This window comes from Salmo salar, chromosome ssa05 (assembly GCF_905237065.1).
Source record: "Salmo salar chromosome ssa05, Ssal_v3.1, whole genome shotgun sequence".
NCBI classification, from domain to species: domain Eukaryota; kingdom Metazoa; phylum Chordata; class Actinopteri; order Salmoniformes; family Salmonidae; genus Salmo; species Salmo salar.
Window position 1 is genome coordinate 39,865,528 of NC_059446.1, and position 21,761 is coordinate 39,887,288.

Consider the following 21,761-nt stretch of genomic DNA (forward strand, 5'->3'; position numbering starts at 1 on the left):
TATGCTTTAGTCCAGGTCTGGGAGGAGATCCCTCAGGAGACCATCCGCCACCTCATCAGGAGCATGCCCAGACATTGTAGGGAGGTCATACAGGCACGTGGAGGCCACACACACTACTGAGCCTCATTTTGACTTGTTTTAAGGACATTACATCAAAGTTGAATCAGCCTGTAGTGTGGTTTTCCACTTTAATTTTGAGTGTGACTCCAAATCCAGACCTCCATGGGTTGATAAATTGGATTTCCATTGATTTATTTCTGTGTGATTTTGTTGTCAGCACATTCAACTATGTAAAGAAAAAAGTATTTAATAATAAGATTATTTCATTCATTCAGATCTAGGATGTGATATTTTAGTGTTCCCTTTGTTTTTTTGAGCAGTGTATGTACATATACACACATACATAGAGCTCTGGAAAAAAATTGAGACCACTGCAATATTATCCGTTTCTCTGGTTTTACAATTTATAGGTATATTTTGCGGTAAATTAACATTTTGGTTTTATTCTATAAACTACTGACAACATTTCTCCCAAATTCCAAATACAAATATTGTTATATAAAGCATTTATTTGCAGAAAATGACAACTGGTCAAAATAAAGACCCTGTCATAGCCAACCCAATCTCCAGACCAGAACCCCATTGAAAACCTCTGGAATGTGATCAAGAGGAAGATGGATGGTCACATGCCATCAAACAATGCCGAGCTGCTTGAATATTTGCACTAGGAGTGGCATAAATTCACCCAACATCAATGTGAAAGACTGGTGGAGGGCATGCCAAGACTCATGAAAACTGTGATTGAAAATCAGGGTTATTCCACCAAATATTGATTTCTGAACTCTTCCTAAGTTAAAACAGTGTTGTGTAGTTTAAAAATGAATATGAACTTCTTTTATTTGCATTATTTGAGGTCTGACAACACTGCATCTTTTTTTGTTATTTTGACCAGTTGCCATTTTCTGCAAATAAATGCTCTAAATGATAACTTGGGAATTTGGGAGAAATGTTGTCAGTAGTTTATAGAATAAAACAAACAATTTAATTTTACCCAAACACATACCTATAAATAGTAAAACCAGAGAAAGTGATAATTTTGCAGTGGTCTCTTAATTTTTTCCAGAGCTGTATATATTTTGGGGGGGGGGACATTAAAAACTAAAACAACAGGAACAGGAAATCAGCTCTAAGTGAATTTAGTTTCGGAAATCTGTTCCCAAGTATTCCCATGCATAATAGAGATGATTGTAAACTAATAATTGATTGGATTTATATAGCACTTCTCTACCAACGGAGGTAATCAAAGCACCTTACATAGTTGAGGGAAAATTCACCTCATCCACCATCAATGTCTAGCACCCAACTCAGTGACACATGGTGACCACTTTTGCCCCAGAACTCTCACCACATATCAGCTACCGGGTGGAGAGGTGTGGAGTGATATATGCCAATTAGGAATGAGGGTGATGATTAGGTGGCCATGATGGAATGTGGCCAGGTTTGGAATTTAGCCATGACACCGGAGTGAACACCACTACTCATACAATAAGTGCCATGGGATTTTGAATGACCACAAAGATTCAGCACACCCGTTTTTAAAGTCCCATCCGAAAGACTGCGCCCTACGCAGTACAGTGTTCCCAGAAGTAATTAAGGTTTGAAATTATTCTGTTTTAGTCAAATATTATCTGTTTCAGGCTTCTTGCAGTCAATTTGCAGTCTAAAATAATATATTTCCATATATTTTTATTATGTGGCCCCCCCTGACCATCCGCTCAAGAAAAATTGGCACACAACTGAATCTAGTTGATGATCCCTGGTGTAGGCTATTGTTACTTCGTTTTGGATATTGTCTAGGGGCGGCAGCGTAGCCTGTGGTTAGAGCGTTGGACTAGTAACCGAAAGGTTGCAAGTTCAAATCCCCGAGCTGACAAGGTACAAATCTGTTAACCCACTGTTCCTAGGCCATCATTGAAAATAAGAATTTGTTCTTAACTGACTTGCCTAGTCTTATTTAAAATGTGGTCTGCACATTATCTTGAAAAATAAATTAATGGTTTTGTTTTTTAGATCTCAAAATAAAATGTTTTAAATATATAGAACACCTAATTTTGTATAAGTCTACAACAATGCTTAAACCACATCAGGAGACCACTTTTGAGGTCTGGGAAAAACCGGAGAATTTTTGATTTGGGTGTAGTTACCCTTTTAATTCAAGTGGGCACCTAGGTGTTTTAGCAGTGTTTTTGTAGCGCACGTGATGGTAGCGTTTGCAAAACGTGTATATATACCCACTGGATTGATGAATATAATCATATCATTCTGCCATGTAAGCATAGGCTACTTTGTAGTTAATGTTTAATTGAGAAGGTTTTTGGGAAAGCTTTTTCTTCTAACAGAAGACTGTTTTCATTAGCATCATCGCTAACGCCTACACAAAGTGGCAGATGTGCGCACCACACACACAGATGGGCATTCTCGTTGTCTCTTCGGAAAGGTGATTCCCTAATTTTCATATTTGGACCAGAATGAGGCGCTCCACTACCCATTGTTCCTGCAGTGATGATTCTTCATCAAATGTTATCTGCAGATAATCACCAAAAAGCCTAGGCCTACCAGTAGCCTATGCAAATTAAAGAGCCAAATGAATGGCTCTCACCGATTCGGTAAGGTACACTGACTGACTAGTCACTCACTTTTGTGTCACTGCCTGGCAAGCCCCGACACCCTAGGAAAGGAAACCTAGGAAATCCTTTGGTTTACTTGTCCCGATGCGATACCATGGACATATAACCACGTTGCATGATTTATGAATGGCAAAGGGATATAGGAGGTTGATTTTATTCAGTCAGTTCAACACCTGTTTTTAAACTGGTCAACACTCACCGTTCAGTTTTTTATTTTATGTTACCTTTATTTAACCAGGTAGGCCAGTTGAGAACAAGTTCTCATTTACAATTGCGACCTGGCCAAGATAAAGCAAAGCAGTGCGGCAAAAACAACAACAGAGTTACACATGGGATAGACAAACGTACAGTCAATAACACAATAGAAAAATCTATGTACAGTGTGTGCAAATGTAGTTAGATTAGGGAGGTAAGGCAATAAATAGGCCATAAAGGCAAAATAATTACAATTTAGCATCAACACTGGAATGATAGATGTGCAGATGATGATGTGCAAGTAGAGATACTGGGGTGCAAAAGGGCAAAAAAAACTATATGGGGATGAGGTAGTTGGGTGTGCTATTTAGAGTTGCTATGTACAGTGATCAGTAAGCTGCTCTGACAGCTGTTGCATAAAGTTAGAGAGGGAGATATAAGTAATCAATCAACGCACAGTAAATAGCCTTCTATGCCCCATGACTCCACGTGGCTGGCTATGTGAAACACTCAAAATAATATTAACTGTCAGCCTAAGTTGTGGATTTCAACTCATCGTTACCACTTACACTGTGAAACATTACGAACACCTGCTCTTTCCATGGCATAGACTGACCAGGTGAGTCTAGGTGAAAGCTATGATCCCTTATTGATGTCACTTGTTGAATCCACTTCAATCAGCGTAGATGGAGAGGAGACAAGTTTAAAGAAGGATTTTTAAGCCTTGAGACATGGAGAGGGTGACTGGGCCAGACAAAATATTTAAGTGCATTTGAACAGGGTATGGTAGTAAGTGCCAGGTGTACCGGTTTGTGTCAAGAACTGCAACGCTGCTGGATTTTTCACACTGAACTATTTTTCTTGTGTGTATCAAGAATGGTCCACCACCCAAAGGACTTCCAGCCAACATAACACAACTGTGGGAAGCATTGGCATCAACATGGGCCAGCATCCCTGTAGAACGCTTTTGACACCTTGTAGAGTACATGCCTGACAAATTGATGCTGTTCTGAGGGTGAAAAGTGGGGGGGTGTGTAACTCCAATATTAGGAAGGTGTTCTTAATGTTTCGTACACTCTGTGTACATAACATGGGACGTGCAATTTCACGAGCATCATGCTCTCTCCCTCGTCCGTGTAAAGAAATTTGACTGCAGCCAGAGATCTGTATATGTCTCTGTCCTGACAATGGGAGTCGTTGTCCCAAAGGCGAATTGTTTCGCCCAGTACCTTGCCCTGAACTTTAGTCTGTTACTAGCCAGCTTCCACCTGGTACTCAACCCTTCACCTTAATGACTGATGCCCTATGTACATAATAATTAAACACTGGTCACTTAAGTAATATTTACATACCGTTTTACACACCATATGTATATACTATATTCTAGTTAAGACTCATCTTATATAACTACTGCCATACACACCTTTTCTGTTCATATACTGTCCATAATGTCTATTATACACACCATCATATACATAGTGTATTTGGAAAGTATTCAGAACCCTTGGCTTTTTCCAGATTTTGTTATGTTACAGCCTTATTCTGAAATTGATCAGTTGTTTTCCACCTCATCAATCCACACACACAAAAACAGATTTTTTGAAATATTTGCAGCTTTATTAAAAATAAAAAACTGAAATCATATTTGCATAAGTATTCAGACCCTTTACTCAGTACTTTGTTGAAGCACCTTTGGCAGCGTTTACAGCCATGAGACTTCTTCGGTATGACGCGTCAAGCTTGGCACATGTATTTGGGGAGTTTCTCCCATTTGTTTCTGCTGGTTGGATGGGGAGCATCGCTGCAAAGCTATTTTCAGGTCTCTCCGGAGATGGTCGATAGGGTTCAAGTCTGGGCTCTAGCTGGGCCACTCAAGGAAATTCAGAGACCTGTCCCAAAGCCACTCCTGTGTTGTCTTGGCTGTGTGCTTAGGGTCGTTGTTCTGTTGGAAGGTGAACCTTTGCCCCCAGAATCTTGTTTCCCTAGGTGCCTTTTGTCATGTGCCTTTTACTGAGGAGTGGCTTCCGTCTGGCCACTACCATAAAAGCCTGATTGGTGGAGTGCTGCAGAGATGTCCTTCTGGGAGGTTCTCCCATCTCCACAGAGGAACTCTGGAGCTCTGTCATGGTGACCATCGGGTTCTTGGTCACCTCCCTCACCAAGGCCCTTCTCCCCCAATTGCTCAGTTTGGCTGTGCGGCCAACTCTTGGAAAAGTCTTGGTGGTTCCAATCTTCCGATTTAGAATGATGGAGGCCACTGTGTTCTTGGGGACCTTCAATGCTGTACAATTTTTTTGGTACCCTTCCCCAGATCTGTGCACAATTCTGTCTCTGAGCTTTACGGACAATTCCTTTGACCTCATTGCTTGGTTTTTGCTCTGACATGTACTGTCAACTAGAGGTCGACCGATTTTATGATTTTCATCTGACTATTGGAGGACCAAAAAGTCGATACCGATTTAATTAGACCATTTTTTTTTTTTTTATCAAAATATTTGTAATAATGACAATTACTACAATACTGAATGAACAATGAACACTTTATTTTAACTTAATATAATACACAAATAAAATCTATTAAGTCTGAAATAATAAAACATGCTCAATTATGTTTAAATAATGCAAAAAGTGTTGGAGAAAAGTGCAATATGTGCCATGTAAAAAAGCTAACGTTTAAGTTCCTTGCTCAGAACATATGAAAGCTGTTGGTTCAATATTCCCAGTTAATAAGTTTTAGGTTGTAGTTATTATAGGAATTATGACACGTCAACTATTTCTCTACCATTTTGTATTTCATATACCTTTGACTATTGGATGTTCAAATAGACACTTCAGTATTGTCAGCCTATTCTCAGGAGTTGATGGGCTTGAAGTCATAAACAGCGCTGTGCATCAAACATTGCTAAGAGCTGCTGCAAACACAGTAAAGTTTGAATGAGTGCTTACGAGCCTGCTGCTGCCTACCACCAACCGCTCAGTCAGACTGCTCTATCAAATCAGAGACTTAATTATAATATAATAAACACAGAAATACGAGCCTTTGGTCATTAATATGGTCAAATCTGGAAACTATAATTTCGAAAACAAAACGTTTATTCTTTCAGTGAAATACGGAACCGTTATGTATTTTATCGAACGGGTGGCAACCCTAAGTCTAAATATTGCTCTTACATTGCACAACCTTCAATGTTATGTCATAATTATGTAAAATTCTGGAAAAATAGTTCACAGTTAGCAATGAGCCAAGCGGCCCAAACTGTTGCATATACCTGGACTCTGCTTGCACTGAATGCAAGAGAAGTGACCCAATTTCCCTAGTTAATATTGCCTGCGAACATGAATTTCTTGTAACTAAATATGCAGGTATAAACACACACACTTCTGTGTATTCATTTTAAGAAAGACATTGATGTTTATGGTTATGTACATTTGTGCAGCGATAGTGCTTTTTTCACGAATGCGCTTTTGTTAAATCATCACCCGTTTGGCGAAGTTGAAGTCGGCTGTGATTCGACGATAAATTACAGGCACCGCATTGATTATATGCAACACAGGACAAGCTAGTTAACTACACATGGTTGATGATATTACTAGGTTAACGAGTGATTATGTTTAGATTTGTTTTGTTTTTTTTGTTGTTTTTTTAACAAGAAGTTTAATGTGAGCTAGCAACTTACCTTGGCTTCTTGCTGCCCTCGCGTAACAGGTGGTCAGCCTGCCATGCAGTTTCCTCGTGGATTGCAATGTAATAGGCCATAATCGTCGCCCAAAAATAAGGATTACCGATTGTTATGAACTTGAAATTGGCCCTGCCGATTAATCGGTCGACCTCTACTATCAACTACGGGTCCTTATATAGACAGGCGTGCCTTTCCAAATCATCTCCAGTCATTTGAATTCACCACAGGTGGACTCCAACTTATAGAAACATCTCAAGGATGATCAATGGAAACAGGATGCACCTGAGCTCAATTTTGAGTCTGATAGCAAAGGGTCTGAATACTTATGTTTTTTCAAATTTATTTTTAATCCGTTTTAGAATAAAGCTGTAACGTAACAAAATGTAGAAAAAGAGAAGGGGCCGGAATACTCTCGGAATACTTAATTTGGATGTATATTTTTTTCTATTGTTAGTTATTACTGCACTGTTGGTGCTAGAAACATCTGCAAAATCTGTATGCAAACCCAAAAAATGTGGTTGTGTTTGGGAAGGCCGGTGACAAGCTTAGGTCCAAAATATAGAGGGAAAAAATAATTTGATCCCCTGCTGATTTTGTACGTTTGCCCACTGACAAAGAAATGATCAGTCTATAATTTTAATGGTAGGTTTATTTGAACAGTGAGAGATGGAATAACAACAAATTCCAGAAAAACGCATGTCAAAAAAATTATAAAACGATTAGCATTTTAATGAGGGAAATAAGTATTTGACCCCCTCTGCAAAACATGACTTAGTACTTGGTGGCAAAACCCTTGTTGGCAATCACAGAGGTCAGAAGTTTCTTGTAGTTGGCCACCAGGTTCTCAGGAGGGATTTTGTCCCACTCCTCTTTGCAGATCTTCTCCAAGTCATTAAGGTTTCGAGGCTGACGTTTGGCAACTTGAACCTTCAGCTCCCTCCACAGATTTTCTATGGGATTAAGGTCTGGAGACTGGCTAGGCCACTCCAGGACTTTAATGTGCTTCTTCTTGAGCCACTCCTTTGTTGCCTTGGCCGTGTGTTTTGGGTCATTGTCATGCTGGAATATCCAACCACGACCCATTTTCAATGCCCTGGCTGAGGGAAGGAGGTTCTCACCCTAGATTTGACGATACATGGCCCCGTCCATCGTCCCTTTGATGCGGTGAAGTTGTCCTGTCCCCTTAGCAGAAAAACACCCCCAAAGCATAATGTTTCCACCTCCATGTTTGACGGTGGGGATGGTGTTCTTGGGGTCATAGGCAGCAGTCCTCCTCCTAAAACACGGCGAGTTGAGTTGATGCCAAAGAGCTCCATTTTGGTCTCGTCTGACCACAACACTCACCCAGTTGTCCTCTGAATCATTCAGATGTTCATTGGCAAACTTCAGACGGGCATGTATATGTGCTTTCTTGAGCAGGGTGACCTTGCGGGCGCTGCAGGATTTCAGTCCTTCACGGCGTAATGTGTTACCAATTGTTTTCTTGGTGACTATGGTCCCAGCTGCCTTGAGATCATTGACAAGATCCTCCCGTGTAGTTCTGGGCTGATTCCTCACCGTTCTCATGATAATTGCAGCTCCACGAGGTGAGATCTTGCATGGAGCCCCAGGCCGAGGGTGATTGACAGTTCCTTTGTGTTTCTTCCATTTGCGAATAATCACACCAACTGTTGTCACCTTCTCACCGAGCTGCTTGGCGATGGTCTTGTAGCCCATTCCAGCCTTGTGTAGGTCTACAATCTTGTCCCTGATATCCTTGGAGAGCTCTTTGGTCTTGGCCATGGTGGAGAGTTTGGAATCTGATTGATTGCTTCTGTGGACAGGTGTCTTTTATACAGGTAACAAGCTGAGATTAGGAGCACTCCCTTTAAGAGTGTGCCCCTAATCTCAGCTCGTTACCTGTATAAAAGACACCTGGGAGCCAGAAATCTTTCTGATTGAGAGGGTGTCAAATACTTATTTCCCTCATTAAAATGCAAATCAATTTATAACATTTTTTACATGTTTCCTGGATTGTTTTGTTTTTCTGTCTCTCACTGTTCAAATAAACCTACCATTAAAATGATAGACTGATAATTTCTTTGTCCGTGGGAAAACGTACAAAATCAGCAGGGGATCAAATACTTTTTTCCCTCACTGTAAGCCCATAGAAAGTGGAAAATATAGCCCGCTGATTAGCCGACTGCCAGCGCTAATGGAAAACACTGCTTACCACCTGTTCAAGTCATGGGGACCTTGACTTTACTAAAGCCACATGTAATTGAGTTTTGGTTAAACCTAAAGCATACCGAGGAGCGGGGTATTGCACCTTCGCCCATAGTGTAAAAAAGGCTGGATTAATGTAAGCCAAAACAATTCTTCTGTAAATATTATTAACATTCTTTTGATGAGGAAATCGCATCAGGAAACCAGTTTTGTGCATGAATGAGTTTGAGAATGTGCACGAACGTTCTCTTAATGCTGCAATATGTACTGTTTTGGGCGACCTGACAATGTTCACATCGAAGTGTGAGTTATAGAGCTGTCATTCTCATTGAAAGCAAGTCTAAGAAATGGTCGTTTTGTTTTATGTGTGCTATTTCTGTGTTTCCCGTTTTTAAGTTTCGGTTTTGTACACCAGCTTCAAACAGCTGAAAATACAATGTTTTTGATTGTGATAGATACTGTTTCACAGCGGTTTAGATGGTACAATGATTCTCTACAATATACTTTTTTGTTTTGTCACACAAACTGAAATTAGGCGAACTATTAGAATTTTAGCAACCAGGTAATGGCGGAGCCATTTCTGCATAGTAAGTCTTTAAATTTGTCTAACATTGCTACAGCAGCGTTCAGTAACAATGTTCAAACCTACATCGGTTACATTTTGAAATGGAAAACCAAAGCGTGCCAAATCAGAACAGAACCGAACCCATAAAAAGTACCCAGGTTGAAACCCCTTATAAAAGTTCCAGTTCAGTACCGAATCCAAGACATTTACACGTCTGTGATCGACAGGTTTGCCAATCCAGGTCAGAGACACCGGGCTGGACATCAAGGATGACGTGCCAAAGTCAGACGTGAACAAGGAGTACTACACACAGAACGCTGAGAGAGAGGTATGTGTGGAGAGAGCTGCATCCCTGGTATTTCTGTGTTCACAAATTCAACTTCCAGTGTTTTACCCCTGTTAACCCCTCTATCTCCCTGACTCCCTTTGTCCTCAGATAGGGAACTCGGATGGGACACGGCCAGTGGGTCTGCTGGGTAAGGCCCCCAGCTCCAGTGAGATGCTGCTGAAGCTGGCCCGTACTACACCCTACTACAAGAGGAACAGACCCCACATCTGCTCCTTCTGGGTGAAGGGAGAGTGCAAGAGAGGAGAGGAGTGTCCTTATAGGTGAGAGCGCAATCTAAAAGATAGAGCTATCTCTTTATAAGGGCTACAGTTGGGTCGTGTGTGTACAGTCCAATGACTATATAGATACAGCTCCTCCTGTCTGTGTGATTTGTATTGACATTTCACTTGGTGGTGCTGTTGAGCAAGAAATCAACCTACATTGACTGGGGAGAACTCTATTCCTTCTCATGCACACTCTCTCCGCACCATCAGGCACGAGAAGCCCACAGACCCAGACGATCCCCTGGCAGACCAGAACATTAAGGACCGTTACTATGGTATCAATGACCCTGTGGCTGACAAGCTGCTGAAACGGGCTTCCACCATGCCTAGACTGGACACGCCTGAGGACAAGACCATCACCACACTCTATGTAGGGGGGATGGGAGATACCATCTCAGACGCAGAGCTGAGGTAGGGTTCTGGTTATAGTGTCAGTTGATTTGAACAGTTTTTTTTGCTTTTCCAAAATATCATACCAGGATTGCTAATTATTTTAGTCAGTTTGAATGATCTGTGACGCAGTTGGGAACTTGTGCCCTCAATCGTTGTCTGTCTGTTTCTACAGGAATCATTTCTATCAGTTTGGGGAGATCCGGACCACCACCATTGTCCAGAGGCAGCAGTGTGCCTTCATCCAGTTTGCCACACGGCAGGCAGCTGAGCTTGCTGCAGAGAAGTCCTTCAACAAGCTCATCATCAACGGACGCAGGCTCACCGTCAAGTGGGGCAGGTAAGAGGTCAAAGCTTACCAGTTGTGAGGAAAGGAGGAGAATGTATTGTAAGTCCTTCCTTTCTAGCCAGATGGTGACAACCTTGTAGAAAGGGCAGGGCAAACATATTTGGGAGGCTTTATATTTGGTCTCCATGCAACTGTGCACCCTACTCACTGTGTACCCTAATGTGTTGTGACTGTCCAGGTCTCAGGCAGCCAGAGGGAAGGAGGCCTTCCAGGATGGGGTCAGTGAGATGGGAACCAGATTAGACCCTGTGCCAGGACTGCCTGGAGGTAAGTCTGTTTGATGTCTGGGAGGCTTTGAAAGACTGTGTGAGCCTGAGCCTATCTGTGTTCGTGTTCTGACTGTCTTCTCTCTCCCACAGCTCTCCCCCCACCCCCTGCTCTGGAAGAAGACGCTTCCACTAACTACTTCAATCTGGACCCTGGTGCATCTCCTAATGTCATGAACATCTCTCTGCCCCCGCCGCCCGGCATCAACCCACCACCTCCAGGTACCAGTCACACCTTTGTCGCCTTGGAAAAATGCTGGCAAAAAAAGAAATGTCCCTTTTTCAGGACCCCGTCTTTCAAAGATAATTTGTAAAAATCAAAATAACTTGACAGATCTTCGTTGTAACGGGTTTAAACACTGTTTCCCATGCTTGTTCAATGAACCATAAACAATGAACATGCACCTGTGGAACTGTCATTAACCTCTATGGGCTAGGTGGGACGCTTGCGTCCCACCTACTCAACAGCCAGTGTAATCCCGTGGCGCGTTATTCAAATGCCTTAGAAATGCAAAAACTTCAATTTTTCAAACATATGACTATTTTACACCATTTTAAAGATAAGACTCTCGTTAATCTAACCACACTGTCCGATTTCAAAAAGGCTTTACAACGAAAGCAAAACATTAGATTATGTCAGCAGAGTACCCAGCCAGAAATAATCAGACACCCATTTTTCAAGCTAGCATATAATGTCACATAAACCCAAACCACAGCTAAATGTAGCACTAACCTTTGATCTTCATCAGATGACAACCCTATGACATTGTTATACAATACATGCATGTTTTGTTCAATCAAGTTCATATTTATATCAAAAACCAGCTTTTTACACTAGCATGTGACTAGCATTCCGACCGAACACTGCTGGTGAATTTACTAAATTACTCACGATAAACGTTCACAAAAAGCATAACAATTATTTTAAGAATTATAGATACAGAACTCCTCTATGCACTCGATATGTCCGATTTTAAAATAGCTTTTCGGTGAAAGCACATTTTGCAATATTCTCAGTAGATGGCCCGGCATCACAGGGCTAGCTATTTAGACACCCAGCAAGTTTAGCACTCATCAAAGTCAGATTTACTATAAGAAAAATGTTATTACCTTTGCTGTCTTCGTCAGAATGCACTCCCAGGACTTCTACTTCAATAACAAATGTTGGTTTGGTCCAAAATAATCCATCGTTATATGCAAACAGCGGCGTTTTGTTCGTGCGTTCAAGACACTATCCGAAAGGGTAAATAAGGGTTACGAGCATAGCGCAATTTGTGACAAAAGATTTCTAAATATTCCATTACCGTACATCGAAGCATGTCAACCGCTGTTTAAAATCAATTTTTATGCCATTTTTCTCATAAAAAAGCGATAATATTCCGACCGGGAATCTGCGTTTTAGGTAAACAGACAAAAGAAAAGAAAGCATTCGGTCGACTCGGGCACGTGCCTAAGCCCATAGTACTCTGTTTGGCCACTTGCCAAAAGCGATAAAGTGTTTCAGCCAGAGCTTGCCTCGATATCCTTCAGCTTTTTCCCGGGCTCTGAGAGCCTATGGGAGCCTTAGGAAGTGTCACGTTATTGCAAAGATCCTCAGTCTTCAATAAAAAGAGCCAAGATAAAACACACCTTGTCAGACAGGCCACTTCCTGCATGGAATCTTCAGGTTTTGGCCTGCCATTTGAGTTCTGTTATACTCACAGACACCATTCAAACAGTTTTAGAAACTTTAGGGTGTTTTCTATCCAAAGCCAATAATTATATGCATATTCTAGTTACTGGGCAGGAGTAGTAACCAGATTAAATCGGGTACGTTTTTTTTATCCGGCTGTGTCAATACTGCCCCCTAGCCCTAACAGGTTAAGACACTAACAGCTTACAGACGGTAGGCAATTAAGGTCACAGTTATGAAAACTTAGGACACTAAAGAGGCCTTTCTACTGACTCTGAACAACACCAAAAGAAAGATGCCCATGGTCCCTGCGCATCTGCATGAACGTGCCTTAGGCATGCTGCAAGGAGGCATGAGGACTGCAGATGTGGCCAGGGCAATAAATTGCAATGTCCGTACTGTGAGACGCCTAAGACGGTGCTACAGGACAGACAGCTGATCGTCTTCGCAGTGGCAGACCACGTGTAACAACACCTGCACAGGATCGGTACATCTGAACATCACACCTGGTGGACAGGTACAGGATGGCAACAACAACTGCCTGAGTTACACCAGGAACGCACAATCAGGAACAAATAATCAGTGCTCAGACTGTCCGCAATAGGCTGAGAGAGGCTGGACTGAGGGCTTGTAGGCCTGTTGTAAGGCAGGTCCTCACCAGACATCACCGGCAACAACGTCACCTATGGGCACAAACCCACCATCGCTGGGCCAGACAGGACTGGCAAAAAGTGCTCTTTGACGAGTCGCGGTTTTGTCTCACCGGGGATGATGGTCGGATTTGCGTTTATCGTCGAAGGAATGAGCGTTACACCGAGGCCTGTACTCTGGAGTGGGATCGAGGTGGAGTGTCCGTCAATGTCTGGGGCGGTGTGTCACAGCATCATCGGACTGAGTTTGTCATTGCAGGCAATCTCAACGCTGTGCGTTACAGGAAAGACATCCAAATATTTACACCAGTTAAATTTGCTGAATATAAACGTAGTTGAGAGTGAGAGGACATTTTTCTTTTTTTGCTTAGTTTAGTATGTCGCTGAGCTAGCGCTCAGACAATGTGACACCTAATGTGTGCCTCGTTCATTATTTATGTTGTGTTTTTTTACCTTCAGGTTTTGGCGCTCCTATGTTCCACATGGGTTCGATGGGTCCCCCTCCTCCCATGGGCATGAGACCCCCAGGACACATCCACTACCCGTCCCAGGACCCCCAGCGCATGGGTGCCCATGCTGCCCGCCATGGCGACTAGTTGCCATGGCGATACTTCGCTATGCCAAACATCTCTGGTTGAGATAATTGCCCTGGGCAGAAGTTTCTCTTAGGCACAGTTCTAGGATCAGCTTACCCTCCCCAAATCCTCACCATCGTAATTAGGGGGTGAAATGCAAAACTGACCTTAGATCAGCATCCAGTGGCAATGTCATCTTACTTTGAGGTTCACCAGGGTGTTAGAAAATATCATGGATCAGTGTATTGAGACTTACAACATCAGAATGGAGGAATTGTTGAAATGTACAAAGCATCCTGCAGAGCAGCCTCTTGAAAGGACAATTTTTAGACCTGTTGATTTTCATTCATATTATGGATTTGATTTTTGATACAATGTTTATTTTCCACAAAATGATTCAGTTTATTATTGTAATGTTTTGTTGTCCACTTCTGCCATTAAAACAAGTTCTCTATCATTTACATTTAACGCAATCAATATCAATCCTTTATGAACAGAGGAGAAGTCAGAGGGAGGAAAGTGTGATGGTAGGAGAGAGGGAAGGGAGCCAAAGGAAAGGTTATGTAGGGATGGGAGTGGCAGAGAAGGGAGGCAAGTGGTGAGGGAAATGGGGGAGTTGGGCTAAGGAAGAGGGCGTTTTGATTAAAAAAGAGACGGAAAGAAGAGTGACAAATCACCTCTCCCCTCAACTGGCCTTCTTTTGCCTGGGCTCAGCTCTCATAATGAGCTGTTGATTGATTCAGAAGTCTTAAGTTGTTTTTCCACACAAGCCTATCCACAGAGCTCTCATCAGGAAACAATCTTATCATTCACAAGTCTTTTCCTTATGGCACTGACTGAATACCAGAGGGATCGAGGTAGAAGTTGCCCCTAATCACAGACCCTTATCTTAATATAACCATTAAATAGATGAAAGCATTTTAATGTAAAAGTAGTTTGGGGCTACCTACTCTAGAGGGGGTCATCTTTGAATTGAGAGGGACAAGGAAGGGTAATAAGAACAAATCGATGCTTAAGTCTTTTAGCCTGTGATTTCACAAAGGTCACAGGAAGTTTGAAGGTAATAGGTGAGTGGTGGTCCTCTCACAGGTCGATGGATTCAGGGGAGTAGTCGTGACCCCATCCCTGTGGTGCTCTGTTGAAGTTGGGCCGTTTACACATGCGGTCCAGGGTCGTACCAGGGAGGCGCTGGGAGTCCAACAGCTCAAACCCAATCACTGGGATCACCCTCTTACTCTTCTGCTGTGCACCTCCGAATGGCATGGCCGCTCTGAGGGAGAGGGATGCTTATGTTAGAAGTGTATATTTGAGGAAGAGAATGACTCAGTATATCCAAGCTTACATAACACCAAAGACGTTCTCTGAGTATCAGATCTTTCTCACTCAACAGGTGGGCAGAAAGAAGCTTTTAGATGTTATGTGATACCCAGTCATCCACACAGAGCTCCACTAATGACCCTGGCTGGCCTGGTTTATTGACCTTTTAGGTCAGAAATAATCAACATCTGTTGGGAATTCAGGAAGAAACCTTAAGGAATCATCCAACTATAGATGGAGCTTCTTCCCAGTTGTCCCACACAGTTTGTATGCCTCACTTTAAACTTAGACTTAATTAACCCCACATACCTTGTTAATTAAAGGAGTAAACCAATGCATCCATGTGTGCTTCAGATACTGAATGATTGGTACCAAAATGACTGACAGTGGACTAATAAAGTTGTGGAGAGGAAGAGTCTCAGACCAAGTTTAGCCTTTGTTCTGGCAGTTGCCTCATCGGTGTGACGTGTGCCAGGTTAAAATGAGCCCCTTTGTGCGCCATCAGTCTTTAAGGGGCTGAAAGGCATGCAGACCCCCTGGAGGATCATTTTTCAAGAGCCCATGCTAAAATAGCCGCCCGGCTGCCTGACAGCCACAGTCCAAGGAGGTGCGAGCCAGAGGCGGGATTGCTTTTCAAACCGTGGAAACATGGACGGGTGCCGAGGGAAGCTAATTTAAGAGATATTTGTGATATTCATTTGATAGCATGCTTTGGTCATCTGCGGCTCTATTTGATGATGGGCGATCGCTAATCCTGTGCTAAACGTGCATTAAGCCTCAACCCGAGCCATGTTCTCTACTTTGATGAGTGGGGTCTTGAATTTGTCTTTCCAAAGAATACATGCATAGTATTGTCCTGCCTTTGTACTGTGAAGTGTGAAGTCCTCAGAGGTCCTCTAGTTAGACGGCCTCTATGTTTGTGACTTGGCTACACCTGTCAGGGTTCCATGTGATCTCAGTTCCCTCACCTGTTGAAGCACCTGTACTTGGCGGGCTGTAGTGTGATCCCCTGTGGGTTAGTGAGGTAGTGAGACTCACCTGTTGAAACACCTGTAGTTGGCAGGCTGTAGTGTGGCCCTCTGTGGGAACTGGGTGCTGAGGGAGGACAGGAGGTCCTCACTGTCACCCAGGGCTTCCCTCCAGGGGGAACAGTAGGACCTGGTTGTCAGGTTAAACTTCTCACGGGGGATCTCCTTCAGGGGGCCCACGTAGCCTAAGGTCAGTTAAGTCCCAGACTCAGTCCCTGAAAGCTCTTACGGTTTACACATTTAAAGCAGGTTGTTTTGATCTGATATTGGTCCTGGCTACAATAGTAAGTGTTAAACTTGGTGTAAATCCAGCACAATAAACAAGGCTTAGCTGGCTGTCACTCAGACTCAAAACCAACCTACTGTTAGGTCAGGACACTGATACACTGATACACTCAACACACTAGCATCCAGAGTGTTATCTGATATTCTCAAGCACAGCCTTAAAAACAAACTGTCAGTCAATAGTGTTTTGTTTCACCTTTTCCTTCCAAAATGTAACGTGTCCAAAATGGGTGGTAAAACCCCCTTTGTCATAACAGCACACTCAAATGGATAGTTCATCCCAAAATCAAAGTTTGTCATTTCCATAGCTCAAAAGTAATCTGAAGTAAAGCTGAGCCAACCTCTGAATGTAGGGGTGACCTATCCCTTTAAGCCATGTGGTTCTAATCCCTCTCGCGTTACCAGCTACCTGGGGCAATGACGTTGGGGCTGCCCTTCATGGCCACAGTCTTCTGTAGAGTGGTGATCAGGTTGTGGTTGTCAGGCATCAGATATGCCTGGTTCTCTTTCCCCCTCTGGGACTCCTGTATGGTCTGGGGGGGCATGGGCTCTGGAAGGCCCTGGGCAGGGACACAACATTCTGGATTAGCTTCATTCAAACTCAGTTGTGTGCATTATCATGGGAAAATAACCACAATGGAATAACAACCAATTTTGGGGACAGGTCCACTGCCTCAATCTCTCCATCATACAGCCAATGATATCCACTCATTACAGTAGATTTCGCCTAGAATTTCTATGTTACCACCTGACAGGTGCTATATAGAACCTAAAATAGTTATTTGGCTGTCCCCATAGAAGAATCCTTTTGGGTTCCAGGTAGAACACCTTCCACAGAGGGTTATACATGAAACACAAAAGAGTTCTACCTCTTTGCGTTCCATGTAGAACCCTTTCCACAGAGGGTTATACATGGAACCACAAAAAGTTATACCTGGAACCAAAAAGGGTTCTCTTATTGGGACAGCCGAAGAACCCATTTGGAACCCTTTTTTCGAAAGCGTGGCCCTCTTATTTCTACCAATAACCTTGACCCAGTTCTCGTGCTCCGAGAGAACAGAGTACAGCAAAGCAGAAAGTGAGAGGGGACGGCCTAGGTTTCACTGCCTCATCAAACAGCTCTGCCATAAATCTACCAGGCTAACAAGCTGCTTGCACAATACTGCACATCAGGATGACAAGTCCGTGGGTCTAACAGTCCGTGGGTCTAGCTCAGTGGATATGTCTGTATATGTACAGTATTGCCTTATTCTGTTTCCATAGAAATAAAATGTCTTTGAACATTGAGCATTCTGTTCTACATTGAAATGTCATGGCATCTCTAGCGGAGAGAGGCAGGGTGTGTGTGTTTGAAATGTGATAATGTGTATGTATGAGAATGTCTGTGTGTGTGCGTGAATTCGTCCGTGCATACATGCATGTGTGTGTGTTCTTACATTGCTGTAATGGTCATGGACTTGGTTCTCCAGTGTGAATCTCTCCACCCGTCTCAGTCTCTCCTGGAACATGCGGGAGCCGCGGTTGGACGGAAGGTTTAATTCCTCCATCATCACATCCTTGGGAACACTGATCTTCTTCCCCAAGTTCATACCTCCTGGCACACACAAACAAAAGCACAGAAGAAAGATAAAGTATTATATTTGTCTTTCACTAGGTCTCAAAGTGCTTTGCATTGTATGGGGGTAAGACTCAATTTACCACTAAGTCAAAGTAATTAAACCATTTTAATAAGTAAGACAAGTAAGCAGGGAAAGGCATGAACTGGAGACACAAACAGACAGATACTTACAGAGAATAAGACAGGTACAGGGACTCAGATCTGAGGATAGAATCTGATTTACTATATCTGTCTTTGACTTGCACAGTAGCATCTCTATCTGCTGGCCTGTGTCAGTCAGAGAAACCCTGTGAATGATGAATCACAAAGAGAGAACCTGGCTTCCCCCAGCAACAGGGGTTTCCTCATGACTCATGCTCCCTGAAGTGTTCTTTTTCAGTACGTAGGAGATTAAGGTCTCTGGCTCCACTCAGCTCCAAACTATTTATTGAAGATCAACTGACCCGACCCATAACCTCATATCATATCACTAATCCACAAAGCCTAGTGTTGAGTTTACTATTTGGCCCCATGCATTGTCACCAGGTTGTAGCATTACACTATAACTTTGGAATAGCCCTGAGAGATGCAGGCTGAGGATGTGTAATGTTTGTTGTGGTGCAGTGTTGCATGGGTAACTGGGTATATAAATAGGATGTTTGGAAGAAGTATCTCTTATAGGAACTCTGTCTTTTTCTTTTTCTTTCTCTCTCTCTTAATCTCTCTCTTTCTCTCTCTCTCACTCACTCTCAGTAAAGTTTATTTGAATTCCTGCCTTATGCCAGCTGCATTGTCGACAGGACTTGCCTTTTGAAGTGCCTGTTTAAAACCCACCAACCGGGGAATCACATTTTGCTGAGTCAGATGGGCCTGATGCCAGCACCTGCTGCTGGCTAAGACCATCGGAAAACAGACAAACAAAACCACACGGAATGCCTCCTGAGTATTGTTCGGCCCACTGAGGGTTCTAACTCCAGAGTTCTACTGTAGAGTCTCTTGGGTTTAGGGTTTAGGGCTCCCTCCCTCCCCCATCTACAGGATGGAGAGTCTGAGGGCCATGTTTAAAACCGGTCTCTATATCAACGAGTATGCATGACTCCAGTAGAGACCTGGTACTGGCAGGAACCCAGCAATCAGAGGAACTCAAGAGAGCTCTCATACAGGTATGTATCATATCATACTGATTTGTACTGATACGTCCCAAATGGCAGCCTATTACCTATATTGTGCACTACCTTTAACCTTTAATCCGTTAACATACTGTATAAGTTTGTGAGTACTAATGTGTTGCGGTGTGTGATTAATAACTATACTCTGTAGCCTATGCCTGTGTGTATGAACTGTTTGCTACTGCTGTCTAAGTCAAACCTAATGTCCCCGCTTTGGAGTTTAGTCAAGTTTATTCAATTCCATGTCTAGGCTGACAGACATTTGAACTCTGCTGTTCTCAGAGCTGATTTCCCCCTCGGGAGATCAATAAAGTACATTCAGTTGAATGTAACCATAGAATTGAATGGGAATAGTAATTGAATATAGTCTTACCACCCCTGGCCTCTGTACACAGAGCCTTGGCTTGCTGTATCCTCTGCTTGGACAGGTCATCATACACTGATTGCATCATCTTCCTCTGGTGGGGGATGGATTAGATGAACGGATGAACAGAGGACACGTTAGGCTCTGGTTTGGGAATACAAGCTCAAATACATATTTTAGATCTTTTACAAGATCACAGTAGTTGGCTACAGTGTGTCACTCAAAGACCCCCCCCCCCCCAAAAAAATAAACATGCACATAGATATGAATTAATCATAGCATCATTTTAACAGTTATAAACAAATCATCTTTTGTGTATGGAAACATGAATATAACTCATGAATATGTTGTTTGAGCGTAATATATTCTCTAGATCTAATATAGAAAGTCCCTTAGAGATTAGCTTTTTTCTGGAAGCTATCATTAACTACCATGAACACCACAATAAGATGAGTGCTCCAAACATACGCTGTAGCTGCATGACTGATCCCCATCAGCGGTGGTGTAAAGTACACAAGTAAAAATACTTTAATGTACTACATAAGTCGTTTTTTGGGGTATCTGTACTTTACTATTTATATTTTGGAAACTTTTACTTTTGCTTCACTACATTCCTAAAGAAAATAATGTACTTTTTATTCCATAGATTTTTCTCTGACACCCAAAAGTACTAGTTATATTTTGAATGCTTGGCAGGACAGGAAAATGGTCCAATTCACACACTTATCAAGAGAACATACCTTGTCATCCCTACTGCCTCTGATCTGGCATACTCACTAAACACAAATGCTTGGTTTGTAAATTATATGTTGGAATGTGCCCCTGGATATCTGTAAATTAAAAAAAACTAGAAAATGGTGTCGTCTGATTTTTTTTCCTTTTACTTAAGTAGTATTTTACTGGGTGACTTTCACTTTTACTTGAGCCATTTTCTATTAAGGTATCTTTACTTTTACTCAAGTATGACAGTTGGTTACTTTTTCCACCACTGCCCATCAGCATGGCTGGCAGATGGATAACCAATAGCATGTATAAACAGAAAGTTACATCTGTATTTCCTCCTGTAAGACATGTAGATTACATTTTCACACACATCTGTTGACATATTCACACTGCACTGTGCTGGACGATAGCCAAGTTGGAGTAAAATCTTGCAGGTTTCCTAGATCAACCCGATCCAGCGTATGATTCCATCTTACCTGTCTCTCTTCTCACAGGTTCAGCAGTAGAGGTGACGTGAGGTGAAATGAGGTGATGTGAGGTGAGTATATCGCCGTGTGATTTATCGTCTCTGAATCTGGGATGCCTCCCTATCCCACTCTGATGCTTCTCATCTGTGAGGGAACAGTTTGTATACCAGTGATCCCTGGATGCTCCGGGTGCTAACCTCACAGGGTTATTTTAACAGAGGCGAGGAGTGAGAGAGCCAGGGGATGAGGGGGCAAGGGGGTAAGTTGAGAGGGCTGGTTGGGAGGGGGGTGTAAGGGTGTAAGGATTTACAACCCTGCCCTCCTGTGTCCCTGATAATAAAAATCTGAACCCCTCTGTGTGTGTGTGTGTGTGTGTGTGTGTGTGTGTGTGTGTGTGTGTGTGTGTGTGTGTGTGTGTGTGTGTGTGTGTGTGTGTGTGTGTGTGTGTGTGTGTGTGTGTGTGTTCTGACGGAACAGCTGTTGACTCCGTCCAGACAGTGACAGTGAGCCCTCAGAGACCAAGCATTTAACTGCTCCTTGGCATGATGAACGGATACACACGTACACACACACACACACAGGATGACGTCATCAGGATGCCCACCTGTGCATCACAGAATTCGTGACGTGCCAGTCAAAGAGGAGGTCATTGGCGTGGAGAGGGCGTAGGCGGGTTCAAGGGTTAGAGGTTAGTGCCTGGCAGAGTTCTATTTTTACACCTGTGAGATTTGCCCGGACACATTCACTGTGCTGCTCTTGCTTTCTAAGGCCCCACTTTACATTTACAGAAGACCATTGAGGCATTGTAGAGATTGTGCTTCATATTGATTTACTTTCTAGTGTTTTTCCATTCACTGGCGTGAGCAATAATTGCTCAGGCATCAATTTCATTTTTTCTTGTCTAGCTGATTACCACCGCTTGAGGTAACTGCGAAGTGCTTGCTTATTGTTTTAAAAAACAAAAG

The 21,761-nt window shown here is 42.8% G+C and overlaps 3 protein-coding genes across 3 annotated transcripts in view; 2 read left to right on the plus strand and 1 right to left on the minus strand.

Moving 5' to 3' along the window:
• LOC106604840 (pre-mRNA-splicing factor RBM22) overlaps positions 1 to 14,307 on the plus strand; it is a 27,628-nt gene extending 13,321 nt beyond the window's left edge. The window contains exons 5-11 of the mRNA XM_014199892.2: positions 9,560 to 9,660; positions 9,769 to 9,941; positions 10,155 to 10,355; positions 10,510 to 10,674; positions 10,862 to 10,950; positions 11,043 to 11,171; positions 13,731 to 14,307. Of these exons, the coding sequence (XP_014055367.1) occupies positions 9,560 to 9,660; positions 9,769 to 9,941; positions 10,155 to 10,355; positions 10,510 to 10,674; positions 10,862 to 10,950; positions 11,043 to 11,171; positions 13,731 to 13,867 (995 nt within the window). The 3' untranslated portion in view covers positions 13,868 to 14,307. The remainder of the gene's footprint in view (positions 1 to 9,559; positions 9,661 to 9,768; positions 9,942 to 10,154; positions 10,356 to 10,509; positions 10,675 to 10,861; positions 10,951 to 11,042; positions 11,172 to 13,730) is intronic.
• Positions 14,224 to 21,044, minus strand: LOC106604841 (myozenin-2). Its single transcript, XM_014199893.2, has 6 exons — positions 20,806 to 21,044; positions 19,616 to 19,700; positions 17,913 to 18,070; positions 16,886 to 17,036; positions 16,202 to 16,376; positions 14,224 to 15,116 (listed from the first exon to the last, which is right to left on the minus strand). Exons 2-6 carry the CDS (start codon positions 19,692 to 19,694, stop codon positions 14,930 to 14,932), a joined length of 750 nt encoding a protein of 249 aa, XP_014055368.1. The 5' UTR covers positions 19,695 to 19,700; positions 20,806 to 21,044; the 3' UTR covers positions 14,224 to 14,929.
• LOC106604839 (soluble guanylate cyclase 88E) overlaps positions 20,978 to 21,761 on the plus strand; it is a 10,624-nt gene continuing 9,840 nt past the window's right edge. The window contains exons 1-2 of the mRNA XM_014199885.2: positions 20,978 to 21,055; positions 21,274 to 21,484. The gene's annotated coding sequence lies outside the window, so the exon portion shown is untranslated. The remainder of the gene's footprint in view (positions 21,056 to 21,273; positions 21,485 to 21,761) is intronic.

Excerpts from the sequence above, each read along its gene's own strand:
- LOC106604841 (XM_014199893.2), bottom strand. The coding sequence starts at position 19,694 with ATGATGCAATCAGTGTATGATGACCTGTCCAAGCAGAGGATACAGCAA. Across the intron at positions 18,071-19,615 it reads GTGTACAGAGGCCAGGGGTG|GAGGTATGAACTTGGGGAAG; the intron begins GTAAGACTATAT and ends TGTGTGTGCCAG. Across the intron at positions 17,037-17,912 it reads TCCATGACCATTACAGCAAT|GGCCTTCCAGAGCCCATGCC; the intron begins GTAAGAACACAC and ends GTCCCTGCCCAG.